At 40.0% G+C, this 20554-nt stretch overlaps 1 protein-coding gene across 5 annotated transcripts; it reads left to right on the top strand.

The window, feature by feature from the left end:
* Positions 1-1662: 1662 nt before the first annotated feature.
* On the top strand, positions 1663-19288 carry epn1a (epsin 1a). 5 transcript variants are annotated; one of them, XM_082552230.1, is made up of 15 exons: positions 1668-1753; positions 2494-2543; positions 2701-2746; positions 6155-6315; positions 6580-6681; positions 7057-7215; positions 8543-8671; positions 9002-9122; positions 9227-9384; positions 9551-9622; positions 10815-10898; positions 12129-12408; positions 13045-13209; positions 13445-13687; positions 17236-19288. In XM_082552230.1, the coding sequence occupies exons 5-15, from the start codon at positions 6613-6615 to the stop codon at positions 17700-17702; spliced, it is 1947 nt and encodes a 648-aa protein (XP_082408356.1). In that variant the 5' UTR covers positions 1668-1753; positions 2494-2543; positions 2701-2746; positions 6155-6315; positions 6580-6612; the 3' UTR covers positions 17703-19288. The 5 variants fall into 5 exon arrangements, with proteins under 5 accessions (XP_082408355.1, XP_082408359.1, XP_082408356.1 ...); XM_082552231.1 differs by lacking the exon at positions 1668-1753 and adding an exon at positions 1760-1981; XM_082552229.1 differs by lacking the exon at positions 2494-2543 and having other exon boundaries at positions 1663-1753.
* The last annotated feature ends 1266 nt before the right edge of the window (positions 19289-20554 follow it).

Genomic DNA, 20554 nt, shown 5'->3' with positions numbered 1-20554 from the left:
GCAGCAGTCTCTCACTGAAGGAGCTCTGCAGTTCAGCAACATTTACATGCATGGGGTGGGAGACTCTGTCCATCAGAGATGTTATTTTGGCCAGAGTCCTTGTTTAACAAATTTTAACATTAGATAACAATATCCCGAGCAAATATAAAATGCATTTTTTAAATGATGGTTTGGTTTATTAAGGGCAAAAAAAGCTATCCAAACCTATCTGCCCCTATGTGAAAAAAATTATTGCCCCTTAAAGCTAAGGGTTGGGCCACCTTTGGCAGGAAGAACTGCAATCAGTCATTTTCAATAACCGGCAATGAATCTTTCACATCACTGTAGAAGAATTTTGGACCATTTATCGTCTCAGAATTGTTTTAAGTCAGCCACAGTAGAGGGGTTTTCAAGCATGAATGAATTGTTTATGGTCAGGTCAAAGCATCTCGATGTGATTTAAATCTGGACTTTGTCTAGGCCACTCTAAAACCTTTATTTTCTTGCGTCAGAGGTAGGCTTGCTGGTGTGTTTCGGAGCTTTGTCCTGGTGCATAACCCAAATTCACTTTGAGTTTCAGGGTATAAATTAATGGCTGGATGTTCTCCTTCAGGATTTTCTGGTAGAGAGCAGAATTCATGGTTCCATCAATTATGGCAAGTCGCCCAGGCCCTGAACCAGAAAAGCAGCCCCAGACCATCACATTAAAACGACCATGTTTGAATGATGGTATGATGTTCTTTTATGAAATGCTTTGTTAGTTTTACTTCTTTTGTGACATCTTGAGTGAGTCATTAATGTGCTCTTAGACTAATTTTGGTTGGCTGACCACTCCTGGAAAGCTTCACCACTATTCCACTTTTTTTTTTCCATTTGTAGATAATGGCTCTCACCATGGTTCACTGGAGTCCCAAAGTCTTAGAAATGGCTTTGTAACTCTTTCCAGACTGATTGATGTTGATGACTGTGTTTCTCAGCTATTTCTTTAGGTTGTGGTGTGAAGCTTTCCTTTTTGGGATCTTTTAGCCTATTTCACTTGGTCAGACAGGAACGATTTAAGTGATTTCTCGAATCAACAGGCTGGCAATAATCAGTCCTGGAGACAGCTAAAGAAACTGAACTGTGCTTTCTAAAAAAAATGTTGTTCACATTAATTAACAGTTCCTTTACTGAGGAGGGGCCAGCTAGGTTTGGATTACCCTAATGAATGAAATCATCATTTAAAAACTGCATTTTGTGTTTCTTTGGGTAATCTTTGTCTAATATTAAACCTCCTATCACAATGTAAAAATATAAAATCAGGGGCAAGTTCTCCATTTTCTTGCCAATAGTAAAACGAGTTCCTCATCTAGGATTTTTAAAAATGAAACCAGAGAGACACCTTGTATAGTATCAAACAGTTTTCTTTTCTATTAGCCACACAAAATCTTTTTTTTTAATCTCTGAGAAGTCTGGAAAACGTGGAACAAACGTCTCCCAAATCAAAAATAATGACAAAAAAGAGGATGTGAGTTCTTCCCTTTGACACAAAATGAATATTAAAGAGGAAATTTATCTCAGATGTAAAAACGTACCCCGTATTACGTATTAAACGGTAATAAACAATCATTTCGATGTCTCTTTATTTGAGACTTTCATTTCATCTCAATTAATAATTCATGAGTCTCCTACTACCATCACAGGAAAACAAAGCTACAGGGGGTGCGGTCTTTCCTGTAGGCGAGAACGGAAGCGGAAATTCGGCCATCTCCTCGTACATTCAAGCTACAGCAGGGTCAGTAGACATTTATTTTAGATATTTATTGTGCCGGGTTGTCAGCCTTTTTCGACTCTTGAATGCGTGTATTCAGTAGTGTCCCAAAGCAGGACGTGAAGCTGGAGCTCATACGGTCTGTCAGTCATGTAGCGAACTAGCAACAGCTAACTGCTACCAGGCTAGCTGGCTAATGTGTCCGAACAGCAACAGCAGCAAAGTGATTTCTTTTATCAGTCAAAGTGGCAGGTAACCTTCACCTTTTTATCGATTTTGGGGTAATTCAGCGCTGGGACAGGAGCGACTCGTTCTGTTTAGTTACCCCGCTTTTTTGTGCCTAACTAAACCCCTCCGTGCACCTGTTAGTACTACACCCAGACTTTTTGATAGCAAAGTGGTCGCAAACAGTTTCGATTAGCTTAGCTGGGAATAAGAGAGTTTGGTGCTCAGCTTTAGTCGATAAATTAAGCCTCTGCGACATAAAAATGTTCGCTTAATACCCGTGTGTGCCATTTTACAGCGGGCATTATCGTTTGCTTGCAGCTAGAAAAACGTTAGATGACAGTTTGGTTGCTAACATGTCATTTAGTTAGCCTGCTATCTTAATAGGTGTGACAGGGAGCTCAGCATCTGCCTGGCAGGGTCGTTAACGTTATCTGGGTGGGGGTCACGTCTTCGGGAGGCTGTGCAGTGTTAGCTGGATATGAGTGATAGGAGGAATAAATCAGTTAACACTTATGCCTGCTTTTCGCCTTTTTTAGTTGGCTTCAACCATACAATCCATCCTTCATATAGAGCAGCTTCCTGTGACGTGAGTTATGAGTAAATAAACGCTACAGCAGATCGTTTATCGCTTGTTCTGTATGTGATATAAGTGAGAGATCTGTGTATTTTTGGCGCTTGAGGCTGATAAAGTGTGTACTGTAGTGCTTCTGATGAAACTTTGTGGGGGATCTTTTTCCCTTCAGTGTGGCTTCAGACTGACGATATCCGAGAAGAGGAGCTATATAAAAGGTATGTTATGTCACTTATCATGGTTATCACGGATTAGCTGGCGTGTCTGAACTTTGGCACTGGGCTTCAGGAGTCTCTGAACTGACTTTTGCAATGGTTGCTTTCTGTTCAGTTATGCAACATGCTCTCATGTTTATCTGACCTACAAATCTGAACCCCTTATAGCTGTCAGGCTCATGTAAAACACTTAATGATCTTTGGAACGGTTATGTTTTTCATATAGTATCCAAACTAAAGGCTTTAAGTTTGTGCCATTTAAAATCCATTTAAAATGTGTAATCGAATGGTTTTCACACAGCTGAAATGGTGTGAATGACAGTTTTAGCTGTGTGGTCAGATGAAGGCATTTTTGAACGTGACACTGGGGCCAAACCATCCTAAATCATCCAATTGTTAAGAACATTTTCTGCTCAACCTTGTCCGATGTGCCTGTCTTTTTTTGTACATTTTCACTGCATTTTTAATATTCTTTGTATATTTTAAACCTAACCTGAGTCATACAGGGCAGTAGGTCTTGAAAATTAAGAATGTGCATGTATTTAACAAAATTTTCTCAGTTGAAACTCTGGAAACTATAAATTTACTATATTTGGATTATGAATTAACTAAGAATTTCATGTCAAAACAATATTCTACACATTTCATTTTGTGTAATTGTGAAATAAAATTATATATCACTCAGAAATTATTAATAGTTGGCTTTTGCAATGTGATTTTTTTTTTTAATTTTTTTTTTTTTATCAGTATGTGAATAAACATGGGAATTTACAAGATGGCTTTCATTTTCCCCCTCCATATTTTAGTTAGAAAATACTCTGTATTTGTCTGAAATTACAGATCCCGATTCATCATTTGATATAGTAAATTTCAGGTATTTATCTTTAATATTTGCTGAGGTATGCTCATTCAAACATGGTCCCAAATTTCAAAGTGTAAGCTAGAGAAGTATTTCATATATTAATATAAATCCAAACTTTGGACCATCTCATTTTTAGGGATATCTGCGATGTTCGAGCAGAAGGCCCACTTTGTTTTGTGATGGAATGACCCAGCAGTTTTCAAACTTTAAACCAGTGTTTATATCTGCAGAAACTAGCCTTTATGTCAGCTAAAATGGTGTGAATGACTGTTTTAGCTGTTGTGTCAGATGAAAGCACTTTTAAGTGTGACACCTACAATTTTTTTTTTTTTTTTATTTTTTTTTTTTTTTTGGTCTCCAGTAAGCTCCACAAACATGCAACTTAGTAGTCGGAGTTTCTCTCAAGATCTGGTTTTCAGGTGTGTCTTGCTTGTGTGGCACAGCGTTCACATTTGTTAATACCTTACAGAAAATAAAGGCCTATTAACATCCCAGTCCAACTGAAGCTATAAAAAAGTATATTTTTTTGTATTTTTTTTTTCCTCCTAACAGTTCTTGATCTTGAAGTGGTTGTATGTGTTTTTCTCTATACAAAAAAGTGATCAGTTTTACCACTGTGCAAATTTGATCCTCACTCTCAATCAGGTCATTTCATGTCAACTAATGTAGTACATTTGAATTTCATTGGTTACTTCTTGTGCAGTTACAGTAATCATTTTTTTTTATCCAGCCACACTATTTGGGAACCACTGGTTTAAACATTGTCAGCAGGTTGATTTATTACTGCAAGTTACAACTTATTTTAATAAGTAACAAGCAGTCAGAGCTAAAATCTTATTTTTCTTTCGTTCTTTAACTAATCTCAAGTTTGTAACCAGCATGCTGTTTGTAGAAGTCAGTTTCTTTACTTTATTGGTTCAGTATGAAGAAGGATCTGCTTGAATCTGGAGAAACGGAAAGAGCAGCAATGTTTCTTGCCAGTGCTGGTTTGCCACCTGGGGGAAGGTCCTCATACAGTGGGTGGGGAAAATTTGATATTTATTATATTATAAAGGAAAGACAATGTGCTTCCTTTATTTTGATCTGTTTTATTGCCTTTATTCAGTTAGATCCATAAGTGTTTTGAGAGTGATAGTTTTTGTAATTTTGCCTCTGTTCACATCAGAAAAGTGTAGCTAGCCCCTTCAGTGCTTCTGTCGGTGTCCAAATACTTATGGACCTGACCGTATTTTTGTGGCACAAGCTGAGGTAGCATCTGTTACGCAAGGAAAATGCAGATTGTGGCAGTGAGAGCTTGCATCTGGTCAGCAACAGTGTTTCAACCTGATGCGTGTGCAATCGGATACTAAAAAAAGCTCAGCAGGTAGTGAGGGATGTGCTGTTGATCCACAAAAATCATTCTGCGTGCCTTTTTTCTTTCTCCATCAGCAAACAGAATAAGTCCATGGTTTTTTGTTTTTTTTTCTTAGACCAAATTCAGGAACTGTCAGTGGTGTTGCAAAACAGAAACTATACGTTATTGCACCATAAGGTTTCCCACACTTGTGGGTATCAATCTCTTCGAATTAAAATACTCATTTAAAATCCGTCTCAAGTTTATAGTTTGTTTTAACCATGCGTGTCATTTTCTTGACATCCATACGTGACTCTGTCTCTGATTAGTGTCAGCACTGGTTGATGATATGTTGTTTTTAATAATCCGTGGTTCTGCTCTTGAGGCCTGCAAATATGGGTTCAAGATTAAAGTTTGTGGCAGTGTAATGATTAGAGTACCTGAAGTTAAGTAAACGGATCCCTTCTAAAATATTTATCTTAGTGCAACTCTTGTATAAATTTAGTCTGGTGTGAAGCTGGAAGTTGCCTAGATGTTTAGATGTGAAAACTAAATTATTGACTTTGTTAAGGAATCAAGGTTGAGGAGCCAAAATGGTTTGCCTGAAAGTGTGAACGCCATCTTTTTCTGTAAAATCGCATCCAGTTAAATTCACTGCTACATTTCTGTCATAAATTTACTTTGTTTTCATTCACGCTTTCTTGCTCTTTTTACTGATTACTTTTATTTTTTGCTTCTAAAGATGGAATTTAACATTGTCAGTAAACATTATTTATCAGTTTGGCCTGGGGTAAATCTTCAAAGAAGATGTAAAGAAGAGAAAACAGACTTTAAAACTCACTGAATAATTATTTATAGTTAGATTGTAATGTTTCTCTTCACTTGACAAGTAAATAAAAAGACAACCTGTATTAGCTTTCAGTCAGATGGTCATATTTAAAATGACTGCATTCCTATTTTTAAGCTGTTTGCTCTAATAAGAGAAAAAGCTTGTAACTGATAAGTTGTGTCTCTGTGAAGCATGTGTGGATCAGCAACAGATCATGTGATATTTGTTGCTGAATATCTCCTTTGTCCTTTTGTTTTTTAAAATTTTTATAAATGGTTACTTTAGATTTAGTGACAGATTAAGTTTAAGGCTGCTTGCTGTGCTGTAGCAGAAGTATCCAAGTCACAATGCATTTACACTTACATTAATCTCAATCCTGCTCCCTAGTTTTCATCCCCCTTAGTCTGTGGTTTTGGGACCCAATGTTGCCACGGGAAGAAACAGACAAACCGAGACAAAGCACTCCATGAATGAGTGGCAGCCAAGATAGAGGAACGGCAATATACCAAGAGGAGAGACCCTTTTCCTGCATCAGTCTTGTGTAACAGGTGTGCATGATATTGTCTTTATTCCTCGTTTGATGCTGATTTGGGTTACCAATGCCATCTTCCACTCACTGATTGTTCTTCTTAAAGTCTGCTGCTCTTTCTTTCAGACTCTTGTATACGCACACTTCAAGTCTTCATCGTCTTTCTTGCTGGTTGTTTTATTGGTTGTAAGTCTTGTTGATTTGTGTGCGCTGGAAATAAACTTGTATTATTTGTATTGTACTAACTATACTTTACATTTCGTCTTGCCCATCTGCTGTTCAGATTTCAACAGAGCTCAGTGGCCAGACCGTTGCCATGTCGACCTCATCGCTACGGCGACAAGTAAAGAACATCGTCCACAACTATTCAGAGGCTGAAATCAAGGTTGTCTCTTGGCTTCTTAGCTGGCTTTTCTTCTTCTGTTTCATTTTCTGCACACATTCCCATTTTGTATCTAGGACTTAAGTGTAGCAAATGCATCTCTGCCACACAGATGATGAGATTATGCGGATTCCGATAATCTAATATTTCTTTGGAGAACCTCCTCACTCTTCCCCTTGTTATGTAGAGAATGAGCTAATCTAATCATATTGTACCCATTCATTATTCTCTGCAGCTTGTGATCTGATTGAATTTATTTTGTTAGTCAGAACACTGTGCACCAACATGTCACAAAGTAATGTCTGAAATAATTCCCATCTCAGTCGGTTTGAGTGGAATAATTAATGGTTTATCCCTTTTGTGTGTTCTTGTGTCCAGGTTAGGGAGGCAACGTCGAATGACCCATGGGGCCCCAGCAGCTCCCTTATGTCAGAGATCGCTGATCTTACCTACAATGTCGTGGCCTTCTCGGAAATCATGAGCATGGTGTGGAAGCGCCTCAATGACCACGGCAAGAATTGGAGACATGTGTACAAGGTTTGTGAGTCCAGAAGTGAAGTTGGGGAATAACAATACAGATTAAACACAAGACCGTAAACACAATGGGAAAACTCCAAAATATAGCATATCATTATCTCATTATTTCATCCAAAGGAAATAAAGCATGCTACTTAAATTGTGAATATTTAAAAGTAAGTTGTTTGGAACAGTTCATCAGATATCTGGTTTAATAAAAAGGGCGAATCTGGGACTTTGCAGTGTGCAACCTTTTTTTTTTTTTTCTGCATATTTCTGTCTTTTTGCTTAACCGAGAGACCCAAAATGTTCCTGCAAGTATTATTTTCATACTAATCTCGTGGTATTTACACACACAGAGCACCACTGTGACTATTGGTTGACATAGTATTTATGCCACCCCTCCTTCATTAGGTGCCTTGGTAAAAGCTGACAGTGGCGAACGCAGCCTTTTTGAAATGTGTAAAAATATGGCACAATTCTTACAGACCTTTGGAAGGAAAGTGCCTCAATTATAGGAGAATTCATAGTCACAATTATTGTATTAAATAGTAAGATTACAATTAATTTTTGGTTTTGCAAAAATCGACTGACTAAACGTAAAAGAAGAATGATGTCTTTTATACAAGTGTATTTCCATTAACTTTAATTCAACTGAAAAACTAAATAAAGAAATAAATGTGAACCAAACTAAATCTGCTGCCTGGCTGGAAGTAAATGTGGACTTTTATATAGAGGTTACAGTAAAGGAAAGGAATGTCCAAAACAGAGTGCAGCATAATAATCTTTCTATCAGAATCAGCTTGTGTTAATAAGTCGTGGAAACCGAAATTAAGGTTCACCTAATTGCACAGCCATAGTCTTTAAAAAACTGCTTGGTAGACACATCACCCTTAGATGTTTTGTAGTTTCAGTGTCTGCAAGTGCGCTGCTTGGGTCCAAGCAACAAAAAGTCTCCCATCAGACATTTTGCTTGAAGCTGTGTGCAGTTCTGTTTTCTTTTCTTTTTCTTTTTTCTTTTTTTATGACTGCGCAGGTTTGTTTACAGGACATTACCAAAGAGTGCACTACCTATGTGCCCTTTAAAAAAAGTTTTCCAGGAATAACTACTTATCCGCAATGTCTGAGTGTCTGCAGCAGGGAATAATTGCCACCTAAAAAGGTTTGGGGCTTTGGATGGGAATCCATGGCGTAGTTATGTCTGTAGTACAGAGATGGTCAGTAATTATGTGCGGGATTTAAAAACCGAAAGCTCAAATATTTGTTTTTATTTTTGTGTGTAAGATGTTTATTTTCTTTTTGGGAATTTTTGTATTTGAAAATTTACAGTTCTCTCCATTTTCTCTAGGCTATGACTCTTATGGAGTACCTGATCAAAACTGGTTCAGAACGTGTTGCCCAGCAGTGCCGAGAGAACATTTACGCAGTCCAGACCCTCAAGGATTTCCAGTACATAGACCGAGATGGCAAAGACCAGGTACACAGACACACCCATGCATTCAAAGCTGAATGGAAAGGAGAAGTCAGTGGTGATTAAAGTCCACGTTTGTGGAATGCAGGCGCACTCTGTAAAACGTCCTTGACTAAACTACAAGCAGCATGTTTGACTAGGTGTCTCTGACCTGTTGTGCAACTACACAAAGCCAGCCATAAAAGTTTTATTGGTTGTTGATAAATGAGCTTTGCTTGAGTTAAAACATTTTTTAAATCAATACAGTATGCTGTGTAAGTAACTGCTTTTATACTTGATTTTGTATCTGTTTTATGTTATGTATTAAATTAACAGTGGTTCGCTTTGTTTTTCCAGGGTGTGAATGTTCGAGAGAAAGCCAAACAGTTGGTGACGCTGTTAAAAGATGAAGAGAGACTAAGAGAGGAGAGGATCCACGCCCTGAAAACCAAAGAGAAGATGGCACAGACCTCCAGTGGTGAGACACCTACTCTAAGTAGTTAACAGACTGATCCAGTGGTCACAGTTGCAGTATTTATAAGAGGGTTTGGTCCCTTCTGTGCATATTTATCTCCACTTTAGCCTCCTCAGCCCCCTCAGCACCCAGCCTGGGGGGCAGCCTGTCGCTGGGCTCACATTCTGGGGGTGCTGATAGTGAGCAGGCTTGGCCACAGAGCTCTGGAGAAGAAGATCTGCAGCTCCAGCTGGCTTTGGCTATGAGTAAAGAAGAGGCAGAGCAGGTAACACCAAGTAGACCTGTTGAGCTAAGCTTACTGGTCCTTTACTTCAGATAAGTTTGCAGTCAGTCTAATGTACACGTCACTTATGTACACAAAGGCTTTACAAATATTGTACATGCAGCACACCTAGCTTTGCTCTCACCATTTAACCCCTGAACTCCCCCAGAATAGCACGGACCCTCTGGAGGATGCAGAGCTCCGCTATGCACTCACACTCAGCAAAGAGATTCACCAACAGGTCAGGGGCAGAGAGTGTGTCCAGCTGGCTGGAGAGCCAGTCATCAACTATCTGTCTTTCTGTCAAATGGAATTTCTCAAGCAAATGTCAAGTATTGATCGATCAAGAAAAAATGAATTAATGCTCGTATTTGCAGTAATCCTGTTGCAGTAATTCAGTTTAAAAAGTCGCATCCTAAGAGGCGCTTTTCAGAACCTCATCAAGATGTGTTAAAACTGCAAGAAAAACGTGCACCTAACAAATTAATCATCTGCCATCTAGAATTTGCATGTCACTTGCAAATATTTGCCATAATTTATTAACAATGAGTGGCTTGCAAGTATTGATTATTCTTTCTTTCTCATTGCCGTCTCTGATAGCATGCACTTAACCCTAGTCTTGATTTGAAACATTTCTTTCCTAACCTCTAACACCCTCCTGCTGTTGTAACTTCCTGTTTCTGTGTTTACTGAGTGCTAACCTTGTTTGTCTGCATCAAGTGTTTGCAGTCCTGCACTTACTGTAAAACTAGACTAGTTTAGCCTTTCAGATTTAATGTTAATGTTGCTTACTGGCATTAAAGACGATCTGTTGTCTTGCAGATAAGTCTGTGTTATGCTGTCAGTCCTCAGTGAAATGTGTTAGAATAAAGGTGGCAATAGGCAGGATCTTAAGTTGATGTTCAAGATCTCCATCTGAGCTGAAATTAATTGTTATTGATTTCATATAAAAGGCTTTCTATTTCTACTATAAAAGTTTTGTCCTTCAGGTGATAAAGAAGCTCTGCTGTGCGCAGCTACCGAACTGATACCATTGTTGGTGCAGGCAGTTAAAACCCACACAGCAGTTGGAGTATTCACCATGGCAGCATTTGATAGCAAACAAACGAACCACAGCTGCTTTTGCACCTGTATCCTCCCTCTCAGGAGCCGTTTTGCCTACCCATGTCTAAGACATCTTCCTGCCACCGTCTTCAGTTTTAGGATGCCGCGTGACAGCGCTTGTAATCTAAATTGTGTTAAGCTGTGTAAAAATTACAAGCTCTTCACACACATTGTGTGAACAGCCTTATCTTTTGCCTTTGAATCATGATTAAAGGTTAGGGTTTCCTCTTTCGCTCATACTGACCTTCAGTGTGGATTTAATGAATCTGTGCCTGTGGTGCGTTTTTGGAGTTTGCTGATGGATATAATTGTGTGTTTGTGATTGGCAGGAGGAGCGGCTGCGCAGAGGTGATGACCTGAGACTGCAGATGGCTATTGAGGAGAGCAAGAGGGAGAAACCAAAACCAGAAGAGGTGGGTGTTTTTGTTTTGTTTTAATGAATATAGATAAGCTGCATTGGATCATCTGCTTTACTTGGGTCTGTGTGTATCTCCATGAGTAAATTCAGCTTTTTTAGCTGTGTGTCTGATTAACAAAGTGTGACTTGACTTGAAGTGAAAACTTTCAGATACTAAAAGTGTTGGTAAAATACAGATGGACTGTTCAGCAAAAAGAAAAAAGCAGATGGTACGTGAAAGCATTATCAGGTGTCTTATTTGACTTCATGTGTAAGCAGTGTTGCTAAGGATTCAAATTTGCATGAAGCTTGGAAACACACAAGGTTTTCATTGTACTGGGGAGACACATTGTGCTCCATAAAACGCACAGTGCGTAGATTTTATCATGACTGATGCAATAATCCGCTCGTTCGTAAGAAAGCTTTGGGTCCAAAGCTACTCCTCAGTGTTACACAACCCTTCAGGTCTTTCAAGTTTCAGAGCTTAAGACACATTAATCATTCTCTGAAATGTGAGATACCTTTGTGCTTTCATTCAGTTTTTTTCTCCTCTACAGTAATAAAAATCAGTTCAGCCGTTGCCAGAATTTTCCACCAAAAAGGCATCTTTGTTGAGACTGCAGATGGTCTTCAAAGCATAACTAACAGCTATTATTATTTTTAATAATAAATTAATTAATATTTCTAATTTTCAATTTTCTCCTTTATCAGAACACTATTATCTAACCTCAGAATGTCACCTGAGGTTCTACTCCCCTGATCCTTGGTTCATACAAGCCAACATTTGAGATTATCCCAATTTTATTCATGTAAAATAGTTGCTTAAAAAGACCAAACACGCATAAGAAAAATGGAAGCCTCTGCAAAAACAATGGAGAGGAAGAAGGCCTTTAACCGCCCACACAGTGAGCAGTTTGGTTAAGGCTTACTTCCCTAAACTATTTGGAAAACTAAACTTTTGAAACAAAGATTGAAATCACTTTCATTTAAGTCCCAACTCAAGTAATAAATAATTTTTAAAATGTTTAAAAAACAGCGAAAGAAAAGTTGGTGCTGACAGAGGAGAGATGCCAACAATTCTCCTTCTGTGGTTTTACATCTCATCAGCACTATTGATGAATGCCCGAGAGAGAGAACAGGCTAATAAGACTGATAGAAAATGATAAATGTGCTGGCATAGTGAACCGTGTGTAATGATGTCCATCAGCTGTGCAAGCATTAATTCATTAAATGTTCTCTTGTACAGAGCGCTCTGATGGAGCTGAGTGCTGTGGACCCCTGGGGGACCCCTGCTGCTCCTGTCGTGAGCTCCGCCGGGCCCTCACCTCTACCCACAGTTTCTGCCTCTGCCGCCTCGGGCCCGTGGGGCACAGCCACCACAGATCCATGGGGGGTAGCATCACCCACATCCCCTACAAGCTCTGATCCTTGGGGTGGGGGAGCTCCGCCTGTTATAGCTCCTCCTCCAGATCCATGGGGTGAATCGTCCAACAAAGTAAACAACGTCGACCCCTGGGGAAGCTCAGGTAAGGATCTTCGACCTGTGGTCATGTTTGACCTCTGTCGGCAGTCAGGTGGGTGGGACTGTACTTGTTGCTGGTGATTAAAACAGAACCTTGTCTCTGTGGGTGAAAGAGGATGTGGAGACTTTTTCTCCCCTTCACTCCACGGTTGCATTTCCCCTCATACATGTCACCATGCTGTCATAGCTGATCTTTTCATCCGTCTATACATGCTTTCTCTTTGTAGTGATGAAAGCAAGCATGCCATTCCCCCTCTGTGTCTAAACCAGGGATTTTTATCCTCTTGTTTTTACTCAGGACTGACTGTGGCTGTCTCAACCAGAGCTTTCTCTTCTCTTGCCCTCTGTATGCCTTTTTCAGTTATTTATCTATTATTTATTTATTTATTTTTTTAAATGTATAAGGTTGCTTCTTATCTCTCCTTTACCTCCGATAAGTTTCAGATTATCTTTAGGAGTAAGTAATGTGGCTGTCAGTTGCATCAGTCCTCCTGGAAAGTTAACAATGGAGAGGTTGAGGAGAGAGAAACACCTCTGTTGTTGCCCAGCCCAGCTTCCTGTCCCCGCCTTATTGTGAGTTGTACCTGTAAGGTGTTGTGTTAACCCTCCCCTCCCTTGCGTGTCCTTCCCTCCCCTGTAGCTGTGACCCCCCCCAGTGCTGACCCCTGGGGTCCTCCATTGCCTCCCAGCACTTCCTCCTCCGGGGGGCCAGTAGACCCCTGGGCAAAGGACGGGCCTGTCCCTGCCTCTGACCCTATCACCTCTGACATCTGGAGTGGCTCCGCCAAACACACTAACGGCACAGGTACATTGACACTTAAAACTACGTGAACTCTCACATGCTCGGGTTCTGGCGCAAAATTGTAAACAGAATTGACATATTTTGCACACAAATTTCCAAATGCATGCACTCAGCAGCTGTCCTGTCTAACATTTCATCCTCCTTTGTGTGAGTATGTACTCGGATATTGTTTTTTGCTGTTATGAGTGCGTTTTTAAGAGTCTGATTTACTCTTTCTGCTCCTCATTACCTCGCTTAGGAGATCCAGAGCAACTAGGATCTTCAGGAGCAGGCGCTGACAGCACAGGCTCACCGGTACCCTTTGACCTGTCCTCTCTTGGTTCTTCACTTCCTGTTCGGAAGACTCCCGAGTCCTTCCTGGGCCCCAACGCAGCACTGGTGGATCTCGATTCTCTGGTGCCGTCTAAACCCAAACCCAAACAGCCACCGCCTCCCTCTATCTCGTCCTCATCAGCACACAACCCCTTCCTTCAGAACACAGGTTAGTTACAGCTGAACTTCATGAGCTCAACGTTTTGTGTCCAGAAAGACAAATTCAGTCTCGCTGAATTCCTGTGACTCGTATTTAGGGAGAGCCTGGAATATTCATGAATTTCTGTAAGCATTTATATGAAAATGACTGACATTAACATGAAACTGCTGTGTAATGGGGCTTTGCAAACTTTAGGGGCGTACCTTTTATCAGCCTATGGAAGCATTTACAGAAATTGAAAAAGGAAAGAAAATCATTGAGTTAATAAATCAGTAGAAAATATATAACTTATTTGTTTAAATGTAAAATTAAAATTTGAGTAACTGTAAAAGTAAAATGTAAGAGCAAATGTTTGCGTTTCCACCTTTATTTTGTGGGACTGAAACAAAATATGAGTATTTTATTTGAAAGATGAAAAATGAATTTAAAACATGCTTGTCAGGGAAATAAAAACAAAATGAAGATGTAAAATGATTATCACAGTGGTTTCTGATTAATTTGGTCGATCAGTTTACTAATTCAGCTCCCGTCTCTTCATTTTTATTTATTTATTTATTTTTTGCATTTGCCTCACTTTCATGCACATGTCACAATATCATAATATCTGATCAACATGCAGAAACCAGGCTGAAGTCCAAAATATTGTTTTGCTTTTTTGTTTGCTAAAATTTTAAAACTTCTAGGTTAACATGGCGAAAATTGATTTAATCTTCTCTGCGAGATTTTAACTCGGAGATGTCAAACTGTCTCCATTCTTTTATTCATTATTGTGGTTTACAAATAACGTTTGTGGCATTTTCTGATTCGATAACGAGAAACTTCTTCTTAATCACAATCCACACATCGTTACCGACCAAACACAGACAATAATGGCAAAAAACACAGAAGTTTCAGAATGAACTGCTCTTTTAGAAAGTGCAATGTATTAAAAATTAATTCCATAAAACGTCTGTTAGCAAAGCAAAGACAAAACGCAACCCTTTTAATTGTATGTGCGTGCCATATTCACATTTAGTTTGTTTGTTTTTTTTTTTTAAAGAAAACATTTTCTTAATTGCAAAAAATATATAATAATCTCAAATACTGTGAAAGATCATTGCATATATATCTTAATATATCTGGCTATGTGAACTAAGCCAGTAAAAATGTATCTTTACTATGTCTTAAAGGCTTTCTGATGTTAATAAGGATGATGTTATGATATAGACCAGGGGTAGGCAACCTTTCTGATGATGTGTGCCGTCTAAACTTTCCTCAGAAGTCAATGTGCCATATGATTGCATTAGCAATAAATTTAATAACGCTCTATATTAACAGTTTCACACTATATAGAACCACTTTGTAAAATTATATTTGTTTGTAGATGTTGGCAGCTATCAGCGAATAGTTATCAGCTATTTTGAAACAAAAAACAGACACTTTGTATCCATAACAAGAACTTCATAACAGCAAATGAACTGTACAACAGAAATGCAAATACTATTTATGGTCTCCTCACAACAATGATAAGAAAAATTAACTGGGCCAATATGGCATGTTTGTTAATGCAGAGACACACATGTTAATGTGATTTCTGGTCTCCCACTCAGAGACACAGGTCTCCGAGTGTCCAGCATTCAGACGGCTACCTGAGGACACTATTCGTGTGAGAGAAAATCTGCTCACACAGATACAGTATGTAGAGCCAAAATCTGTCAATAAGACCTCTGCAATGTTCTGAAGACAGTTAAACCTGTCAGGTAGTGATGTCCAGCAGGTGAAAATGCAAGTTCCATGAACACGCACAGCTGTGGATTCCAGCTGCGTTCGTAGTTCTGCAAACTTTGACCCCCACAGAGTCAAGCTTTCCAGTTCAATCAGCTGCATTTCAATGTTGCATTAACTGGCATTAACTCAGCCAGTTAATGCGAGACAAATCCAGCTGCTCATTAAAGCTTTCTGGTTTGATCAGAAAAGAAAACATTGGTCCATACACCTGAAAGTCCAGAAAACCTATTGTGAATTCTGTCTCAAGTCTACGGAGGTAGCCATGTATTTCCATGGTGCTGATGCTGCGCTGAGCAGACAGCTCCTGAAGCTTTTGAAGTGTCAGAATGTGGAAAGCTAGCAACGTCCCTCTCACCGGTAGGCTACGTTATTTTTAGCCAATTACAAGTTGAATCTGGTAGTTGGGGTTGTTAGCTAAGATACCATCAATAAGAAGCGGCACAACTACTGTGTCTATGTGAGCTAATTTGCGATGTGCACCGCTGGCCCGGCCATTTATTTGAATGCACCTTCTCAGATTAATTCACTGCATGTCGTGCCCAGGGCTGGACTGGGACAAAAAACAAACGAGAGAAAAGCTGATCACTGATCAGTTTCATGATTGGAGTAGCAACAGGAGAGGGAGGGGGAGAGAATGAGAGAAGAGGCAGCTGTGCAGCGTATAGACCCAGAATAACTCCAGCTTTGTGTCTTTACGGGACAAACTTTGTTTCTTTTCAGCTCCATATGAAACGTGTAATATTTTCTCTGAATACGAGACGATTCTGTTTTTCTCTACTAACTAACCTTATGAATAAAATAAAGTTCACTATCAGTAACATCATAGCACCCACCCAGCTGTATAGAAACTCAGTCATGCTAGCTAGTACGCAGTATGAGTTATTGTAACTGACGGTAAAAAGTAAGCCCAACGAAAATAAACTACACCTAAACTTGGTTTATATCTGACCCAGATAGACTGCAGGTCATAACTTCTTATCGGAAGTTCAGTTCACCTGACACTCGGACCGGCGGCCGCCTCGGGTCTCTCCTCCTCCTGCTTCCCCTTTCGCTCATCCACCTGCTGGCCTCTGTGGATCCTCTGCCACAGCAACCACCAAACAACTGAGTTATTTTTACACATCGGCCAGCATCTGGCCAATCCACCACCATTCATTGTTTATGCTGTTACAAAAAAATAATAATAATCGGCCCATAAAAATGAAAAATCACCATTGACCCATCAAGCAAATGTCCGGTATCCCGATGGCCAGTCCACTTATGGCCATGCCATCAGTTAACCCAGCTGGCAAGCGTGCCCAAGGTTGCCGACCCCTGGTATAGACGTTAATTAATATTAACAATAATTCACTGACCAACCTAACAACCCTCGGGTCAGTTTAATGGCTCATGAAAAAAAACTTTTATTTTTTATTTTTTTTAAATATTAATGCAATCTAAATAATATTTTTTTTTTATATCATTTCACTTTCAATCTGAAAAATGTTATGAAAGCCTTGTAATGAATATGGTCTAGTACACCCCTGCCCCCCTTTAGACTCACTCTGTCTGCTGCAAGTTGTTCCTTCCATGTAAAATATGACAGCTGCCGTCAGCCTTTAGAAAGCTGTATTTGTAATTTAACCATTCTGATATCAGACTACGTTAACAGATCGTCTGCATGTTTAATACAACTCCACAGCCTCCAGCTCCACATTAAACTGTGCCAATGTTAATAATAACATTAAATTAAAAATGTGTTAGACGAGTGAACTTTGATTTATCCCGTGTACGTGTTTCTTCTGTCCCAGGTTCATCTCCTGCTACTGGCATGGCAGTGACTCCGGGCAGTACCATTTCCAGTAGGGGGGTTTCTCCAACACCTGCATCATCCAACCCTTTTGGGGTGGCTCCTCCTATGACCTCCATCTCACCTCAGCCCTCCTCACTCGGCCTTAGCGGCCTCCGCACCAGTCCTGTGCCTCCCAATCCCATGCTGGGCATGGTGCAACCAGGAATGGGCATGGTGCCAATGAGTATGGGAATGGGGGCTCCGGGAATGGGCCTGGGCATGATGCAGCCCAGCCCCATGAGCATGCCGTACAGCGGGCTCTCCCCAATGGCACCCCCAGGCTCAGGTCTGATGGGACCCGGAGTCGCACCACCTCCTCAGCTGATTTTGGGTGGGCCCACAGGACCAGGAGGGGTGATGGGTGCTGGAGGATCAGTGGGAGGTGGAGGAACGACGGGCACAAGCACCAACCCATTTCTTCTTTGAGGAAGTGTCACCACTACTTGGCTCACCTTTCAGCCTCCTCTGTCATACCTGCTGCCCCCTTCAGTCACCCCCCCCCCCCCTCACCAATGCAATTTGTGTCCAAAAAGAAAAATGTCTACATCTCTATATTTAAAGAAAACAAACAAACAAAAAAAAACGAAATCAAAAAAATGTTTCATCTTTTCCTTTTTTGAAAGCATTATTTCATTTCAGAATAATTATTTCGTTTATTTAGTCCTTTCATTTCACGGGTTATTTTACGGGTGGGAAATAGAGATCTATTTATTTTGTTTTAATTCTGTTCTGTATCGTACTTCATGTATTTGTTTTTGTTTTTCATTTTTGGTCCTTTCAGTCCTGTCTTGAAATGAAGGTAAGTCTGTGATACCTCGAGGCTTTTTCAGTAGTGTCTCTATTCTAACATTACTGCACTGGGAGAGAGGGAGGATGAGGAGACAGCCACTAACAAACTGGACAAAGAAACTGTTGTACCTGCCTCTTCCTCTTCTCTCCCTCTAGGATGAAGACAAACACTGAATCACTGAAATGAAACGAGTGCATGAAGAGCTATTTTTAATGAACTGTAGACTGAGATACGGGCTGAACAACCTGCATTAACATTTCAGGCACAATGTGGTCAAATTGTTTCACTTTTAATTTAATGGTAAATGTAATTTATTTTTTCCAACTTTTTGGGAACAAATAAACAAGGAGGATTGTGTGATGATGCCATCTAGATCAAATGCCTTTCCCCCCCCCTTTTTTCCCTATTCTGCTTCTTCCTGGTTACTGTAGAAAACCTAAAGAGCTCTGACATCTGTGATCCAATGGGGGGAGGGAGGGAGTGATGTTCGTTGAAAGTGTGTGTGTGTGTGTGTGTGTGTGTGTGTGTGTGTGTGTGTGTGTGGCAAAGTGCGAATGAGAACACAAATGCTCATTTTTGAGTGTGCAAGTACGCAATTGTTCAAATGTTCATGTCTTTGTATGTGTCTGTCTCCATTTTTTTTTTCCCCCCCGTGTCCGATCTCATTTCAGTGACTCAGAAAGGAAGAATCCACATTGATTATTTTTGCTTTTGGAAGTTGTAATAATAAGATGTAATGTGGGGATTTCAAATGAGGTGTTGTAAGGGTCACCTTTGTTTTTTTGTTTTGTTTTTTCCCTGCCAATCATATTTCACACTCTTCTTTTCAGTAATTAAAAGCAGTTTTTCTTAATCACACATTTCATATGGGATTCCTGGCATGCAGGTGTCCTAGAGCAGCACTGTCCTTGTGTTTCATCCCCCTTTCCTTTGGAGAGGGACGGCAACTGATGCTTCTTTAAAAATAAGAAATAAACAAAAAAAGACAATTATTTCAGCAAATGGAAGGAGATAAAACTGGGACTCGACAATATGCTTTTCATGCTGTTCTTTTAATTTAGTTTGATGAATTTATTGTTATTTTATATCAACAAGAAGAATATCTCTTTTATCGGGTAAGGTGGAATTTTGTGTGGTGTTGACTGTGAACATTCACATTTGAAAAGTAAAATGGAAAAAAATCAGAAGAAATTTATGAAATAAAACAAAAACACGAAATGTCTTTTGCTTTTTCGTTCTTCCAATGTGACTAAAATCTTGTTTCATTATTTGAGTAGGAAGATGGGAAATGAGTGCATTAATGCATGTAAGGTGAACTAGCAAACACCGTCGTAGTTACATGCGGCTGTCTTCTTGTTTGATGGCAGATACTCCCTTCACCCTGGCCAAAAAGGCTAAAATGACCAAAGAAAAAGTGGAAAACAGCTAAACATGAGAGGTTTTTGGACAAAGTTTGTTTTTTCCATTGTTTAAGCACTGCTTCCAGCCAAGAGTGATGCCATAAATCCCCTATAGCTGCAGAAAAGGCTAACATTGTTATCTTTTTACAAAAAAACAGCTGAACATGACAGGTTTTTGGACAAAGTGTGTGTTCTCCATTCTTTAAGCACTGGTTTAAGCACCGGCGTTTCAAAAGTACCGGTTTGGTACTGGTATCGGATAAAACCTAAACCATACCCATCCCTATTCTTGGATGGATCAGCTGAAGTCATGTATCTCTGTGTCAGGTCTTTGCTGGATTTTCGCCTGTTTTTTAAGGATATGACTTTTCAGATACCATCCATCATCCACCATTTTTTAGGCTTGCTACTTCTTTCTTTTGTCCAGTTTCCTCAGATTTCTTTAAGAACACACCATGCCAAGTAGTAAAATAGCTCTGTGACTAGGGATGGGTACCGGTATTCGGTGCCATGATGGCACCAGTTCTGACATAAACGGTACTAGTAGTAACCAGACCGAAAAGCAGCGCACATTTCGGTGCTTTTTCCCCCCCTGAGATGTCAAGGATAGTAGGCGGGCCCAGGTACGTACGTTATTTTAGAGCAGAGCTACAGATTAAAAATGCCCAAGGCAAAGCGGTCAAAAGTCTGGCTGTACTTCACAGCAAAAGATGCAAACTCAGCAGCCTGCAACAAGTGCTTTAAGCTGATACTGTGATACTGTGCAAAGGAGGTAACACCTCAAATCTGATGAGACACCTGGCGACGCATAGCGTTTTTTTTAAAAGCCGAGAAATGTGCCGTATTTGATAGCTTGCTGCCAGACCTCACACCGAGCACATCTACTGCGGGTGTGGTGCCTGTTATCGGACCCGGAGTTAGCAACATCCCCCAAAAACCCGAAGAGGAGAGTCCTGGCCCCTAGCCCTGCCAGTGTAGCAGAAATGATGACGGATGATGATGGCAGCAGCAGCCGTTCTTCTCTGCGTGAGTAGCTTCATGTTGTTCGTGTGTAATTTACGCTGAGTAGGTTAACCACGTTATTACAT

The sequence above is a fragment of the Aulonocara stuartgranti genome (genome assembly GCF_965226115.1).
Source record: "Aulonocara stuartgranti genome assembly, chromosome: 11".
Classification (NCBI taxonomy): Eukaryota; Metazoa; Chordata; class Actinopteri; order Cichliformes; family Cichlidae; genus Aulonocara; species Aulonocara stuartgranti.
Note: the sequence above shows the minus strand (reverse complement) of the source record. Positions and strands in the feature narration are given on the sequence as shown.

What these genes read in the sequence shown, in the direction of transcription:
- epn1a (XM_082552229.1), top strand. Translation starts at nt 6,613, where the DNA reads ATGTCGACCTCATCGCTACGGCGACAAGTAAAGAACATCGTCCACAAC. An exon ending in ATTCAGAGGCTGAAATCAAG is followed by an intron (nt 6,682 to 7,056) that starts GTTGTCTCTTGG and finishes TCTTGTGTCCAG; the next exon opens with GTTAGGGAGGCAACGTCGAA. An exon ending in GTAAAGAAGAGGCAGAGCAG is followed by an intron (nt 9,385 to 9,550) that starts GTAACACCAAGT and finishes GAACTCCCCCAG; the next exon opens with AATAGCACGGACCCTCTGGA.